The following is a 17,397-nucleotide window of genomic DNA, read 5'->3' on the forward strand; positions in this document are numbered from 1 at the left end:
CCTGCCCTTGGATATCAGAACTCCAGATTCCCTGGCCTTCATACTCCAGGAATTGTACCAGTGGTTCCTCAGTTTCTCAAGTGTTCTGCCTCAAACTGAGAGTTATACCATTGGCTTCCCCGGTTCTAGGCCTTCTGACTTGGATTGAACTACACCACCAGTTTCCCTGGGTATCCAGCTTGCAGATGACATATTATGGGACATCTCAACCTCCATAATCACATGAGCCAATTCCCATAATAAGTCTCATCTATCTATCTAGCTAGCTATCTATCTCAATCTCCATAATAATAGGAGCCAGTTCCCATAATAAATCTCCTCATCTATCTATCTATCTATCTATCTATCTATCTATCTATCCATCTATCCATCCATCCATCCATCCATCCATCCATCCATCCATCCATCCATCCATCATCCTATTGGCTTTGTTTCTCTGCAGAACCCTGACTAATACTGATTTTGGTGCCAGGAGTGAGGTGTTGCTATAGCAAATACCTACAAATGTGGAGTGGCTTTGGAAATGGGCAATAGGTAGACGCTGGAAGAGTTTTGAAGGGCATGCTAGAGAAAGCCTATATAGCCATAAATAAGCTGAAAAGGTGATTCTTGTGGGGGCTCAGAAGATGAGGAGAGCTGTAGAGAAAGCCTCCGTTTTCTCAGAGGCTACCTGAGTGCTCATGATCAGACTGTTGGTAGAAATATGGCTGATAAAGGCCATTCTGGTGAGGGCTCAGACAGAAATGAGGAATATATAAAGAGCCTGGCACCCCCCTCAACACACATCAGTTTTGCTTACTGTCTTGCCTTGCGATCTCTGCACACACTGATTCCCCTTTGCCTTCTGCTGTGAGTGGAAGCAGCTTGAAGTCCTCAACAGATGCAGATGCCCAATCTTGAACTTTTCAGCTGTCAGAATCATGAGCCAAATAAACCTTTTTTTCTTAGTTGGGCTTGGGTATTCCTTTGTATCAATGCAAAATGGACTAAGACAAAGCCCTCTAGCCAATTACCACTGCACACATGGCCCCTGTAGCAGTCAGAGTGCAGGATAAAAAACTAAAACCACCCTATGCATTCTGGATGTAAAAGGGCCCCTAATTCTCTATATAGAATTAATGGCATATACTACTGCTCAGAAAATGGGAATATGGGGATAAGGTTCAAAAGCTCTATTCTTGAAAGTCAGAGGAGCTGACCCTCAAAGATCTTAGCCTGGAACACCTAGGTGCATATTAATATTTCCTGAAGTTTGTACCAGGAAGCTACTAGGAATTTCTCATTTGCCCTGCTATACAGCTATAATCATATCCAGAGGAATAATGTCCTTCTCTTTCCAAATCTTGCCTCTGTTCTCATGAGTAATAACCTGGAACGAGACAGAGATGGTGATTTGAGGACACATGGTGGTAGTACTTTGCTGGCAGCAGAAAAATTCGGTATACTCACCTCTAAACCAGCCCCAGCAAGGGGAACAGGCCACTGGGATTACCTTAGGCCTGTCACGATTTACCTTTGATCCTGAAGGCAGAGTGTGGCACTCTCACCTGTGTCACACAGGGAAGGGTTGAAACCCACCCAATTCAGGGTTTGACTAGTAAGGAAAACAAAGAAAAAGCTGTTGGTTAAACAAGCAGCAGTGCCTACTACATACTAGATAACAATATTATCATGATTTTATTTGCAAATAAATATATATATTACCAAAGTAGCTAGCTATATAGTTTAAAGAAATATGCTGTATATGGCTGGGCGTGGTGGCTCCTGCCTGTAATCCCAGCACTTTGGGAGGCCAAGGCGGGTGGATCACAAGGTCAATAGATCGAGACCATCCTGGCCAATGCCCGTCTCTACTAAAATTACAAAAATTAGCTGGGTGTGGTGGCATGTGCCTGTAATCTCAGCTACTAGGGGAGGCTGAGGCAGGAGAATTGCTTGAACTCGAGAGGTAGAGGTTGCAGTGAACCAAGATCATGCTATTGTACTCCGCCTGGCAACAGAACAAGACTCCATCCCTCCCACCAAAAAAAAGAAAATACGCTGTATAACATTGACCATGCGTGCCTGTTATTACCCACAAGGTACAAACTCCTACAGGTTGTTCAGGTTTCAGGCTAAACTGTAAAACTAAAGTCAGCTGATTGATCATTTATAGTATTATTGTATGCTGTAAAAAGGCTTCTTTTAGAAAATTGCTCCATTAGCTCTTCTTCGGATAACAGGACAGATTTATTGGTCTGTTGCTTTTATGTATGACTTGCCAGCACCCCAGCAGATCCTAGATTTAATGAATTTATTTGCATGACTCGAGTTTACAAGATCAGCCATCCCTTCTCTCTGCTGCTGATCTTCCTGATCTCATTTGGCTGCCACTTTACATCCCAGTTAATTCCATTTCAGTTTCCTCAGAGACTGCAGAACCAGTTTTTCCCTGGGAAAAGGAAAGCTGACGACTGTGAGTCCATTTGGGGGCCCAGAAAAATAATGCAAATGTCAAAGGTGCTAATTTCTGATTTTCTCACCAGGACTGAATAGACTAAACACTTTATACAAGAAAGCCACAAGGACAAGCCTTTTTGGAGGGTATCAGGATAGTTATGTATGTGCAGGTGCCAGGGAGTGGCTTCTGTTCTAGAAGGGCCCCACAGCTCAGCATTTCCTCCCACATGCTTTCTTGAATATGCAAGCTGCATATATATTTATAACTGCAGGAAAAATGTGAACTTTATTAGCAGACATAACTGTCATAATTCAAGCAGTTGCACTCTACAGAGCAACCAGAGACTACAGGCATCAGGATTACATATGTTCAGTCAAATTATATGCAAATGTAGGGGAATTATGAGATACTAACTAGGGATGAATGAGGAAGAAGGAAGGGCTAGAGTTGACCATGCCTGTGGGGGACTGTAGGAGTCTAGAGAACATGTCTGAATGCTCTTCCAGGGAATGTGTGTCCTTGAGGGCAGTAACTTCATCATGCATTTTTGCATTCTCTCATCCTAGCTGCAACCTTCAAATAAATATTTGTTAAGTGAAGGAGTGAATGAAATGTTGACCTTGGCAACGCACAATAACTTCTGAATTGGTCTATGTGTATGCACATTTCCTCCCCTTCCTATTTAAACATTTATTCTAAATCAGTGGAGCCACAGCTGTCTAAGTTAAGAGTCATACTTACAGTCACTATTAACCAAATGAGACTCCAAGCCAGTGGTTCTCAACACTGGCTATATGTTAAAATGACTTGGGGGACATTTCAAAATTCCAGTGCTCAGGCTTCATCTCAGACTAGAAAAACTATCTCTGAGCAGAGTCCCAGGCATCAGAACTACAAGGCTGAGTACCACTAGTCTAAGCTAGCATGGAAACTGCCCTATCTGTGGAATTAGGAGACCTAGAAGAAATCCCACAGCACAGAAAAGTGCTAGTGCCACTTTCACTGATGTTCAAAGTGCAGATAAGTTGGGGGAAAAAATTCTGATGGGAGTTAAAAATGTGTTTTATTTATTTATTGTATTTTATTTCATTTTTTTGAGATGGAGTCTTGCCTTGTCACCCAGGCTGGAGTGCAGTGGAGCGATCTTGGCTCACTGCAGCCTCTGCTCCCTGGGTTCAAGCAATTCTTCTGACTCAGCCTCCTGAGTAGCTGGGATTAGAGGCATGCGCCACCACACCTGGCTAATTTTTGTATTTTTAGTAGAGATGGGGTTTCACCATGTTGGCCAGGCTGGTCTCGAACTCCTGACCTCGGGTAATCTGCCAGCCTTGGCCTCCCAAAGTGCTGGGATTACAAGCGTGAGCCACCACACTTGGCCAGGAATGTGTTTTTTGTGCTCATCTGGAAGGTGTGTCACATGTCTAGGAATACATAACACTTCAAACAACAAAATGATGCCACGCTGTGAAAAGAGTTGGGAAGCTATTGAATACCCCTGTCCTGCCCTGGCTAGTGACCCCTCCCCAGCATTCAGGCTGCAGGGACACCTGAGCTCTGGGGCTCTCTGCCTGATACCCAGTGGTGGCCTTATTTATTCCACTGCCGAGTTTTCTCTGGCAACCTTGTACCATTCTTAGGAAAGGTTGGGGAAGCAGTAGGTGAAAGTTGTTTTGGTTTGTAGACATCTTTTGGTGGGGATGGGGGAGCAGCTGTGCTGGAACTGGGGGAAGGGGAGCTGTGACTCAGGGGAAATTCTAAGTTGCTACAAGCTGCAGCAAGTGTGTGTCAGTGGGAGGTGAGAAAGGCAAACAGAGGGCTAAAAACTGAGCCAGGAACCTGCCTAGTGGATAATCAAAACTCGACTATAAATAACTAATGGAACAACGAACGTGTTTAGTGAAGTTATTTTCTAAAGCAGCGTACAGGCAAAATGAGTGTTTTCCTGGAGCAAATCCTCAAGCTGTTCCAGAAGGGTGAATAAAAATACAGGAACACCTGTCTGGCAGTGGTGACTTTATATAAATAATTTTTCCAGATAACCGAAAGCTACCTTGTAAATGCCAAAACCCTGAACATTTTAGTTGTGTAAGGGAAATTTTTCTAAAATGGGTTATATTTTCTCCAGAGGTGGCGAACAGAGTACATTTCATTTACTGGCTTTTGGTGGTTCAGGATTTGGTAGCAGAACCTAGATTTCCTTCTTCACCACCCTTTTCCCACACCCTCAGTTTCAGCTCCAGGCATGGAGTGTGAGACATAGGCTTACAGCCATCAATGTCTCGTTTTGCTTGGTTACAAGTGATGGACTCTAATGCATGGGCTTTGTGATGACTCTTTCCCCTTGTTTTGAGCCCTTTTCTGGCTCTCATGCACTCAGATATGTTTTGGATAGATATAGTCACTGTAAGTCTGACCTCTGTTTAGGAGAGTTACTGAAGTGAATGTATTTTATTTTATCTTATTTTTTAGTGCTCTTAAAATCCACTTTGGTTTTTGAATATTTTTAAAAGACTCATGAGACTGTTCATATTTCATGACCTGTGACTATACTAAGGAGAAACAGCTCAGAAAAGTAATTTAAGATAATTCATACCTAATTTCGGTCTCATTTCTGAAAATATTTTGCGCACAATCCTACCCTGCCCTGTTACCCTGGACATCACAATATTAACATAACCAGAGTGGCACAAAATAACATAAGGTACCATACCACGTATCCAGCAATCAGCTTTTATGACACTTGCATCATTATAAACCTGTAAGAAAAAAGCCTGTGCATTACGGAAAAATTTGCACAAAACTCTGTACCTGACTCATTGTGAACACCCAATCCCTTAGGCCTAATGGTTTGAAATAGTGGGTGAAGCGAAGGCCAATAATGGGTCAAATTCCTGTACTTGTTTCATTGCTGAGGTAGTGAAGGGAGGAGGGATGCTATCAGAAGCTACCACATCAAGATGTGAGAGAGAAGCAGTAGCCAAATCACACGCCAGCTATAGAGATGCCAGTATGGGTAAGATCGCCCCATGAGCCCCACCAGGTCCTGTTTTAAGGGCATCATTATTGTAACCCAGAATGACAAATAAGGTTCACAATTGCAACCTTGTGCCATTAAGAGAGGTCTGCAATGATGCCCACATGGCTTTTTTCTAAGGAGGAGAAGTGTATGATATCTTTTAGAAAACTTTACATTCTTTAATGATTAAGTATGGACATTTATTATTTATTTATTTACTTATTTTATTTTTATTTTAGAGATATGGTCATGCTCTGTCACCCAGGCTGGAGTGCAGTGGCATGATCATAGCTCACTGCAGCCTCTACTTCCTGGGCTCAAGAAATCCTCCCACCTCAGCCTCCTAAGTAATTGGGATTACAGGTGTGTACCACAGAGCCTGGCTATTTTAAAAAAATTGTTTATAGATGGGGTCTCACTATGTTGCCCAGGCTGGTCTCAAACTGCTGAACTCAAGTGGTCTTCCTGCCTTTATCTCCTAAAGTGTTGGGATTACAGCCATGAGCCACTGTATCTAGCCAGGTATGGACATTTAAAGTGGCAAAGTTGGCCAGGCACGATGGCTTACGCTTGTAATCTCAGCACTTTGAGAGGCCGAGGTGGGCAGATCATGAGGTCAGGAGTTTGAGACCAGCCTGGCCAACACAATGAAACCCCATCTCTACTGAAAATAAAAAATAAAAAAAATTAGCTGGGTGTGATGGCAGGTGCCTGTAATCCCAGCTGCTCAGGAGGCTGAGGCAAGAGAATTGCTTGAACCCAGGAGGCAGAGGTTGCAGTGAGCTGAGATCATGCCACTGCACTCCAGCCTGGGAAACAGAGCTAAACTCTGTCTCAAAACATAAACATAAAAATAAATAAATAAAGTGGCAAATTTGAAATATCTGGGAAAATCAATTATGCAGATTTCTTCAATTTGAATTAATAGAATGGAAAATGAAAAAGAGAGAGGAGATAAAGCTTTTAGTTGCAGTTGTGTTATTGACTAGCTATGCAGTTTAGGAGCTCTGTTTTCTTATTTTTAAACTGGAAAGGCCTTGATTTATACTGTCTGCTGTGGTAGTTACTTGCAACATATGGCTATTTAAATTAATTTCAAATAAATGAAAATTATGATCAAACACAGATATAGGAAAACTGAGGCAGGAAATTAACTGAAACAAAGGTTATCAGTTTGGGACCAGAGGCAACAGCTATAAGAATGCTGAGGTAGGGCAAGATTACATAATTAGCCAGAGAGAGCCTAGCCTGAACCAGTGGTTAGGAGACAACTGAGAAGGTGTCAAAATTCACACGATATGACAAGTCAGAAAGCAAGGCAATAGATAAAAGTGTTCAGTGTAGGCACAGGAAAGACCTTGCTTGCTTAAGACCAGCATGGTATGAATGAAAGAATTAGGAGGCCACAGTGTCTCCTGTTAAAAGTCCTCCTTCCATAATCATAGTGGTAGACAGACTAGACCCTAGTGTGGTTTCATTTTCATGACTCTATAATCCCTTCCTTTGAGTGTGGGTGGGAACTTGCCTCTAACCAATATAAAATGTGGTGGGAAAGTGATGGAAAGTCACTTTTGTCATTACATTATTATATTGATATATAGCTCTGTGTTGCTACCATGCATTAGAAAGACTCTCTCCATTGCTGCCTTGAAGAAGTAAGTTGCCACGTCATGAGTGGGCCTATGGAAGGGGCCAATGGCAAGGAACTGCAGGTAGCCTATATTTGCCGAGAGAAGCCCCCAGCTGACATCCAGCAACAAAACAGGACCTCAGTCCTACAACCACGAGGAGATGAATTCTGCCAATGATATGAAGAAGCTTGGAAGTTCTTTCCCCAGTCTAGCCTCTGATGAGCCCACAGCCTTGACCAACACCTGGATTGCAGCCTTTTGAGACCCAGAGCAGAGGGCACAGCTAAGCTGAATCTGGACTTTTGACCTACAGAAACTGTGAGATAATGAGTATTGTTTTGAGCTTCTAAGTTTTTGGTAATTTGTTATGCAGCAATAAAAAACTAATATGTCCATTTACCATGGTCAATGGCAGTAGTTTTCAAGCCTTTCTTTAGTTATGGAGACCTGTTTTTAAGCAAAAGCACACGTGGAAGCCCAATATGTAAAACAAAGAAAGGTAGAATGTCTCTATTTACAGCTGGGTAGAAGGAATGGATCCCTTCCCACCTGGGTTCTCCTGGACTTATAGGGCCCCAAGAGGAAACTCTGTGAACAGTCTGAAAACTATTAAATAAATTGAAGAAGGACTAGAACATGCTGACCCAGACACACACTTCAGGCTGCAGGGGAGAGATACACTCAGGTGTCCTTGCATGATGGAGCCCAGTGGATAAAGTTGATGCATTTTGAGAATTCTCAAATCTCTTTACAGTTTCTGGTTACTCCTCCCCAGTTGCAGTGTGCTTTTTTGTCTTCAAGAGTTACAGGTCTGTACCTGTAACTCTTCTTCTGAGAACTCTCCTTGGATTACTGGAACTGTTTTACCTACCATAGGTAACTACTATAGTTACAGTAACTGTTCTACGACCTCCCTCACCTTGAGCTGGGACTACCTCTGGTGTGTAACTTATACTCACTTCTAACCATATCAGGTGGAAGCTACCCCAGCCTCTCTCTGTAGGACTGCCTGAAATCACACCATACTTGGTATTCTCTCTTCCCTGTCTTCCTTTCCCCACCTCCAACCCAGCTTCTGGGAACACTTCTTTAATTGCTTTGCACGTTATTCCTCATTTCAGTGCCTGTTTCAAAGAACCCAACCTGAAGCATAGAGATTTCCTGGGAAGATACATGGACACCTGAGACATCTCAGCATTTCTGGTGCCCAGTGTTTCCAAGTCTCTCATTGGTCACATTCAGCTTGGGCTCCTGTGCCCTACCTGCCCTTGTGGTTCTGACATTTATCTTTCCAAAGGATAATCTGATCGGCCTGATGCCACCATGCACCACAAAAATCCTCTAATGGGTAGAGCTTTACTGCAGGCCACCTCAAAGGCAGTTGACCCATTTCTACTTAATTGTCTTTAGCTCAGCCACTGACCCCCATTCCTATCAAAGTGGAGTCAGGACATCCATGTGGGGTCAAATCACATGGCAGGAGCCACAGGAATGTTTTGCCGAAAGAACACCTTGGGGACATTTTCCTCAGAAGAGAGTGGTGGGTGAGGCAGGTACTTTCTTATCGACTCCCTGGAGAGTCCTCTTCGGGGCACACAGCTTTGATAAATCCAAAGAGGTGTGACAGTCACTTATCATTCAGGGTGGCTTGTGGAAGCAGAGAAAGAGTGAACAAGGCAAGGACACAGTGCAACAAGCCTCAACCTTGTTCCTGCAAGATTGAGGATATGGTAAATAGAAGTGGTTGGTATAAAACTGGATCTGTTCTGAGGACACAGAAATAATTTCAAATATTGTATGAAAATAAATGGGCTAGCTAACATGCTGAAAAGAAGCTTATCAAAGATGATATAAATTCAAGAGCATGCGTCAATTAGTCCATTAGGTTTTTAGGTGTGTTTTTTTTCTTATTTTTTTTTTTGAGAAAAAGTCTTGTTCTGCCACCCAGGTTGGAGTGCAGTGGTGCAATCTCAGTTCACTGCAACCTTGCCTCCCATGTTCAAGCGATTCTTCTGCCTCAGCCTCCCAAGTAGCTGGAATTACAGGTGTGCACCACCACACCTGGCTAACTTTTGTATTTTTAGTGGAGATGAGGTTTCGTCATGTTGGCCAAGTGGGTCTCGAACTCTGGCCTCAAGTGATCTGCCCACTTCAGCCTCCCAAACTGCTGGGATTATAGGCATGAGCCACCGTGCCCGGCAGTCCATTAGGTTTTAAAAGGATGGGCAAAAGTCTTCAGAAATGTATATAGAAATTTGCCCTCAGAACCCTTAATGTTTCAGTTAATCTATTGCCATGTAGCCAACTACACCAAAACTTAGTGGCCCAAGGTAACAGCTATTTTATTTCCCATTTGTGGTTCTGTAACTTAGGCAGGACTCAGTGGGGGAGGTTCATCTTTGCTCCATGCAGTGTCAGATGTGGTAGCTTGACTGAGGCTGGAGGATCCACTTCTAAGACGGCCTCAATCATATGCCTGGCAGTTTGGTGCTGGCTATTGAGTAAGAACTCAGTGGGGGCTGACAGCCAGGAACATTAATTCCAGATTCTTACATGGTGATTGGCTTAACACAAAAGCAGAAGCTGCCAGGCCTTCTTAATCATCTGACTCAGCATCACTTCAATTGGTTGAAGTAGGTCCATGACCAGCTCAGCTTCATGGTGAATAGATTACAAGGGTGTGAATATGTAGGGAAGCATGAGTTGGAGGCTACCAACATAATAGTCTATCACATTTGACAATGCTGCAAAGACATTGATTTTGTTTATTCAGTCTAACCACTAACTGAAGAGAAATAGCTAAAAAGTTAAATGCAAATACTCATCTAAATTTAGATAAAGTATTAGGCCTTAATGACTTAGTGGCTGGGGAATCTTAAGGCCCTCAACATTTTTTTGTGTTTTTTTGTAGAGATGGGGTTTCACCACGTTGCCCAGGCTGTTCTCAAACTCCTGGGCTCAAGTGATCCACCTCCCTTGGCCTCCCAAAGTGCTGGGATGATAGGCGTGAGCCACTGCGCCCATCCCAGGCTGAAGTTTTTGACAAGTGTTGTTAATAGAAATATTGACTGGGTGCAGTGGCTCACGCCTGTAATCCCAACACTTTGGGAGACTGAGGCGGGTGGATCACCTAAGGTCAGGAGATCAAGACCAGCCTGGCCAACATGGTGAAACCCCATCTCTACCAAAAATACAAAAAGTTAGCCAGGCGTGGTGGTGCGTGCCTATAGTCCCAGCTACTCAGGAGGCTGCAGCAGGAGAATCACTTGAGCCTGGGAGGCAGAGGTTGCAGTTAGCCAAGAGCATGCCATTGCACTCCAGACTGGGTGACAGAGGGAGACTTTGTCTCAAAAAAACAAACAAAAAAAAGAAATGTGAGCCACATATATAATTTAAAATTTTCTGGTAGCCATATTTTTAAAAATAATTTTTTAAAGTTATTAAAATAATTTTTTATTTTCATTTTAGCTTTTTCTGAGATAGGATCTTGCTCTGTTGCTCAAGCTGGAGTGCAGTGGTGTGATCACAGGTCACTGCAGCCTTAACCTCCTGGGCTCAAGCGATCCTCCCACCTCACCCTCTCAAGTAGCTGGGAGCACAGGTGCATGCCACCACACTCAGCTAATTTGTTAATTTTTTGTAGAGACACAGTCTCACTGTGTTGCCCAGGCTGGTCTTGAACTCCTGGGCTTGTATGATCCTCCTACCTTGGCCTCCCAAAGTGCTGAAATTACAGGTGTGAGCCACTGTGCCCAGCCAAGTTAATTTTAATAACATTTTATTTAACAAAATAATTTCATAAGAAACCAATATTGAAAATGTCAATGATATCTTTTACATCATTTATGTATTTATTTATGAGACAGAGTCTCGCTCTGTTGCCCAGGCTGGAGTACAGTGGCACAATCTGGGCTCACTGAAACCTCTGCCTCCCAGGTTAAAGAAATTCTCCTGCCTCAGCCTCCCAAGTAGCTGAGACTACAGGCACGTGCCACCACGCCTGGCTAATTTTTGTATTTTTAGTGGAGATGGGTTTTTGCCATGTTGGCCAGGTTGGTCTTGAATTCCTGGCCTCAAGTGATTCACCTGTCTTGGCCTCCCAAAGTGCTGGGATTATAGGCATGAACCACAGTGCCTGGTCAGTATTTATTTATTTGGTTTTTTTTTTGAGGCAGGGTCTTGCTCTGTTGCCCAGGAGGGCTGTGGCATGATCTGGGCTCACTGCAGTCCCCCAGGCTGAGGTGATCCTTTCACCTTAGTCTCCCGAGTAGCTGGGACTGAAGGCACACGCCACCACACCCAGCTAATTTTTGAATTAATAATTTTTTGTGTGTAGAGACAGGGTTTCACTGTGTTGCCCAGGCTAGTCTGGAACTCCTGGGCTCAAGTGATCTGCCTGCCTTGGCCTCCCAAAGTGCTAGGATTATAGGCATGAGCCACAGTGCCCAGCCTACATTATTTTTAAATAGTATATCTTTGGATTTCAGTGTATGTTTTATATAATCACAGCATGTATCAATGTAGACACTAAATTTTCACCAGAAATATTTGATCTGTATTAGGTCTTATAAAATTTACAATTTGAAAAGTAGATTACACACCCACATAGTTCCAAACATGTTTAAAAGTTTTCCGGCCAGGCGCGGTGGCTCAAACCTGTAATCCCAGCACTTTGGGAGGCCGAGACGGGTGGATCACGAGGTCAGGAGATCGAGACCATCCTGGCTAACACGGTGAAACCCCCTCTCTACTAAAAAATACAAAAAACTAGCCGGGCAAGATGGTGGGCGCCTGTAGTCCCAGCTACTCGGGAGGCTTAGGCAGGAGAATGGCGTAAACCCGGGAGGCGGAGCTTGCAGTGAGCTGAGATCCGGCCACTGCACTCCAGCTTGGGCGACAGGGCGAGACTCCGTCTCAGACAAAAAAAAAAAAAAAAATTTTTCCAAGCCAGGCATGGTGGCTCATGCCTGTAATCCCAGCACTTCGGAAGGCTGAGGCAGGCGATCACCTGAGGTCAGGAGTTTGAGACCAGCCCGGCCAACATGGTGAAACCCCGTCTCCACTAAAAACTACAAAAATTAGCCAGCCACAGTGACGCACGCCTGTAATCCCAGCTACTCGGGAGGCTGAGGCAGGAGAATCACTGGAACCCAGGAGGCTGAGGTTGCAGTGAGCCAAGATTGTGCCACTGCACTACAACTGGGGCAACACAGCAAGACTCCATCTCAAAAAAAAAAAAGTTTTCCAATAACTTGAGTATCAGTTTAAAAAAATTATAATGAAATGAAATCATTTGCACTAGCCACGTTTCAGGTGCTCAGCAGCCACCTGTAACTAGTGGGTACAATTTTATTTATTTATTTATTTAAGAGAGGCGGAGTCTTGCTCTGTTGCCCAGGCTGGAGTACAGTGGTGCGATCATAGTTCATTGTAATCTTGATTTCCTGGGCTCAGGTGATCCTCCAGCCTTAACCTCCTAAGTAGATAGGACTATAGGTGCACAGGTGCTTGCCACCATGCAAGACTAATTTTTTTTTTGAGACAATGTCTCGCTCTGTTGCCCAGGGTGGAGTGCCGTGGCATGATGTTGGCACACTGCAACCTCCGCCTCCCAGGTTCAAACCATTCTCCTGCCTCAGCCTCCCAAGTAGTCAGGGATACAGGTGTACACCACCATGTCCAGCTAATTTTTGTATTTTTAGTAGAGATGGGGTTTTGCCATGTTGGCCAGGCTGGTCATGAACTCCTGACCTCAAGTGATCCACCTGCCTTGGCCTCCCAGCATGCTGGGATTACAGGCGTGAGCCACTGCACCTGGCGCCTGGCTAATTTTTAAACATTTTTTTGTAGAGACAGGGTCTCACTATGTTGCTTAGGCTGGTGGGTACCATTTTAGACAGTGTAGCTGTAATCCTCATCCCTCACCTTTGGACTTGGCTCTGGTGCCCTGTAGGCTGATAAAAGTGGAGAGGAGACCCCAGTGTAAGTCATGTTGAGCTGATGTTGACATGGTGCTTGGGATCCTGAAAATAGGAATTTTGTCCTGCTGCTCATTCATATATCCCAAGAGCACTGTCTCAGATTAGAAATAGAGCCTGAGACAAATTTCAGGCACACCAAATTTATTGAGGGATGCTCTGGAAAGAAGCTCTAAGGGAGTGAGAGAAGCAGGCGAGACAGGGGAAGGAGTCTAGCAGGGATGTGTTCTTAGGTAAATTCTAGCCTTGACCTGATCCATAGGGACTCTAGATACAAATGCAAATTGTACTACAGAGTTGACCCACCTTGAGGCAAGGGGACAAGGCTTTTGTGCCCCTATATCCATCGGTTGTTGGCTGCATACCAAGCTTTTCTAGGTAAGACAGCTCATCCAAGAGCAATTGTCCAAAGAAGGTCACAGGTAGAAGCTTTTATTTGTAGCACAGAGTGTATTGGCTAGTGAGGGGATTTTGGCAGGACATCAACAGCCTACAGTGACCTAAACATAGAGGACCAGGCCAGGACCAGAACATTTTATTACTTCCTGGCAATATGTTCTCAAGTCTGAGTGTGGAATCATAGTGAGCAGGGCTGGACCCTGTGGGACCACAAGGCTCCCTGGCATGGAGGCTTCAGGCCTAGAATCTAAACAGGTTAGGCATTCTTCTTGGCTCTTTTTTCGTAGATAAACATAAAATCTCAGCCTTCTGTATCACACTTTTTGGATGCCAAAGGAAAGTGAAAATAAGGAAAAGCAAAGAGAATCCCCAAAGGGAGATACTAAGCCCTAACAGCATGACCCCCTATGAAGCAAATCCTTGTGCTTCATTCATTCCACTAAGGAATGTTTAGTTGAGTGCCTATTAGGCACTGTGTGAGGCTGTGAAGGCAAACTCCAAGGAGCAGTTCCAAGGCCATTTTGAGCAATGGCAACATAACTAAAATAAGTGCTGCTGTGGGGTCTTAGGTATCCACAAGAAGGGACAGGCCAAAAAAGGTGGGGCTTGGGGAAGCTGCAGGTCAGTGGAGAGTACCGGAAAGTATAGCAACAGGGCACAACCAGCCTGCCAGGGACTAAGGGAAAAGCTGAGGTCAGAATCTGGGGCACTGGCCAAGTCTGAGAAAGCAAGTTAAGGTCAGCATTCAGAGCCTAGGCCAGGAAGAAGGGCTCAGGCAGAGGCATGGGCAGTGCCAGGTGCTGGCTGAAGGAAGATGATAACGTATTTGGCACATACTATTTGCCAGGCACTTTGAATACATTTAATCCTCACAATAACCTTGCAAGATAAGTATGAGTTTCAGAAAGACTAAAACATAAACCAGTGCTTCTCAAACTTTAATGAGCATATGAATCAGCCGTGGATCATGTTAAAATGCAGATTCTGATGCAACAGGTCTAGGGTGGGGCCCAAGATTGTACATTTCTGACAGGCTCCCAGGTGATACTGATACTGCTGGTCCACAAATCGTACTTGGAGTAGTAAGAGGTTAAAACCCTGATCATGACATCAGTGCTTTCATTAGGAAGGAAAAGGGAGAGAATGAAGGGCAAGAAGACAAAAGTAGTCTAGTTTGAGAGACTAGTCTTCCAAACAAAGTCATGGCAATAGGCCCTGGACTGTGACTGTCTGCACTCATGAATGAAGGCAGGCATGGGCAGTTGTGGGCAGGAAGGTGTGCTGCTCTGAAGGGTGGAGTGGCCCCCTCTGGATGCTTGGAAAGTAGGAGTGGGGACCTCTGGAAAGAGTTCTTCTGGGGTGACTATACCTATTTCAATGCATCTGATCCAGTGTATTTTATAGTCATCGTTCATACTTAGCTTAATGATCAGTTAATTTGGATAATATATTGTGGTGGAAATAACATTCCAGCAATTGCTTAGACTCAGAATGAAACCAAAACCATTTCCTAGTAGTTCTCTTGAACTTTTTTTTTTTTTTAATGGTGTGTTCTTTAAGACCTTCTCGTGACCTTCTTATTAAATTTTCTCCTCTATCTTATTATGGATATTGTGCTAAGGCTTATTGAGACACTGCTTTGAGGCCCTAGCTAGTTTTTAAATTAAGATAATTATGATTGTATATATTTTTTAAAAAGACATTGCATTCATAAGATGCTTTATTGTTTCTAGAATACTTTCATTGACATTTTCTTCCTTTTGATTTTCATACAACCCAGGAGGTCAGTGTTATTATTCCAGTTTATGGAGAAGGAAATGGAGGCATAGAAAGTTGAGTAAATTGCCCAGGGTCATGTGGCTATGTACGTAGTGGAGATAACATCTTAAAACTATTTGCTGGCGTCATACACTGTGCTAAGAGCTTTATATGTAACAGGACATTTAGTTCTTGCCCCAATTCCATTATTATCCCCATTTTATAGATGAGAACACTGAGGCCTAGAGGAATTACCTACTTATTCAAAGTCACAGGGCTAGCCAGGCATGGAGCCATGGTCTGAACCAAGGCACTCTAGTTCTAGCACTGATACTTCTAACTACTACACTAGAAGGGGCATGCAGCAATGTTTGGGGCCATAGCAAAAGCAAAAACACTTGTGAGAATTTTTCCAGTCCTGTTCCAGAATAATGGTGCCCTCACTAGCCACAGTAAGGACATTATGAGGGTTGGACTTTACATTCTCAAATAAAAGGAGGGTTTTGTTATTCTTATATGGGAGGAAGAGGCTACTAAAATAGGTGGATGATAAATAAGACCTCCTAAAATCATCTGTTGAGCTCAACCAGCACCACAATTGGAAAATATCTGACACTTACATTTTGGTGCAGAGCCAGCTCCCAAATAATCCCACCCCAGTCTTCCTTGTACTAGGTCTTCTGACACACCCTTGCCCAGCCTCTTCAAGTACATGTGCATCATTTGGGTGCCTACAATCGCAGCATGAAACCAGGTTCACCCCAGATGGTACAGATGAAAAGTCTTTAATGAAGGAACTGCTTATATAGAGATATAATCCAGGTTAAAGGAACAAGTGGGATGTTGAGGCATCCAGAGACCAGCAGCTTGGAAAGTGCAAGGGGAAGGGAGAGTGTCACTAGAGCTTTTGTGAGCTAGAGCCATGGAGGAGCTGTAGCTTGACTTCCTGGGCTCAAGTAACCCCAGGAAGGACACAGACAAGGCCAGAGATGTGGTCCTAAGAGGGATAGAGAGGGGAAGAAATACCCCGAATTCTCTCTCTTCCTACCTTCCATTTGCCTGCCAGGACTTCTCATTGCTAAGTTCAATCAGAAGCCAAACTGATTAGCAAGCCTGGGTAATGCAGTCTACTGAGGTCAGCCCCCTGAACACAGAAAAGGGCAGAGATGTGTAGAGACATGTAGAGAGGGCATGGAAGAGGGCAGGGGGCACGCAGAGAGTACAGCACAGGATCTTTTTTTTTTTTTTTTTCCTGCCTCAGGTTTATTCGTACAAATAGCACAGGAGGACCCCAGCCCCATGCAGATGGCAGCCCAGAGGTGGGGGTGGGGGGTCGCACCAGTCCTTCTGTCCTCACGTTGGCAGACAGAGATACCTACTCTGTAGCCTTTGTAGTGGCCTGGGCACCTTTGGGAGCCTGAGCTGGAATTGAAGCTGGAGCTGCAGCCTGGGCCTTGGTTTGATCCTTGGCCTTGGCCTTTGGCTGGCACAGCCGGAGCCCCTTGGCAATGCGAGCACGAGCACGCTTCCCAAGCTTGGGGTGGGCAATGTAGGCAAGTCGATCAAGCTTGCGGCTGACACCCTTTGGGATCTTGGGCTTAACCTCCTTGGGCTTTACGAGGGCCTTGACAGCCTCGGCACGTGCACTCATGGCCTTGGCATTGTTGGCCTGCATCTTCTTTAGGCCCTTCTTGTTGTGCTTCTTGGCAAAGCGCATGTTCCTCAGGAACTTGGGGTCCACCCCCTTAAGAGATTCGTATCTTTGTGATCGGGGTTTCTTGATACCATTTCTGTGCCATTTTCGGGACTGGTTGTGTGTGGTGTGGTTCTTGGACTTGGCCATGTCTGCACCTTTAGCCGCGGCTCCCGAAGCGCCTACAACAGGAAGCCAGCACAGGATCTTGTTGGTTCTTTCCTTCCATTCCAGCGGTACTAGGCAGACACTTCTCTCCAGCCCGCTGTAATTTCCTGTGCGGGGACACAATTCCTGATCCAATGTAACTTGCCTAATGCATTCCTTTGGCTCTGGGTTTTCTGACCTAAAGTTCTTTTTGTAATGAGACTTCCTTGTATAAGGAAAATGGAAGACTGGTCAACAGGAGGGTCCTGGTTTGCTTGCATGTCAACTTTCTGGATGTGTGATCCAGTTTTCAAAATTTGCATTGCTCCAGTAGG

At 44.4% G+C, this 17,397-nt stretch overlaps 1 protein-coding gene across 1 annotated transcript; it reads right to left on the reverse strand.

The window, feature by feature from the left end:
- Positions 1-16,456: 16,456 nt before the first annotated feature.
- Positions 16,457-17,117, reverse strand: LOC103241714 (large ribosomal subunit protein eL29-like). Its single transcript, XM_008009209.3, has one exon. It carries the CDS (start codon positions 17,063-17,065, stop codon positions 16,598-16,600), a length of 468 nt encoding a protein of 155 aa, XP_008007400.2. The 5' UTR covers positions 17,066-17,117; the 3' UTR covers positions 16,457-16,597.
- Between the last annotated feature and the right edge of the window lie 280 nt (positions 17,118-17,397).

The sequence above is a fragment of the Chlorocebus sabaeus genome, chromosome 15 (assembly GCF_047675955.1).
Source record: "Chlorocebus sabaeus isolate Y175 chromosome 15, mChlSab1.0.hap1, whole genome shotgun sequence".
Taxonomy (NCBI): domain Eukaryota; kingdom Metazoa; phylum Chordata; class Mammalia; order Primates; family Cercopithecidae; genus Chlorocebus; species Chlorocebus sabaeus.

What these genes read in the sequence shown, in the direction of transcription:
- LOC103241714 (XM_008009209.3), bottom strand. Translation starts at nt 17,065, where the DNA reads ATGGCCAAGTCCAAGAACCACACCACACACAACCAGTCCCGAAAATGG.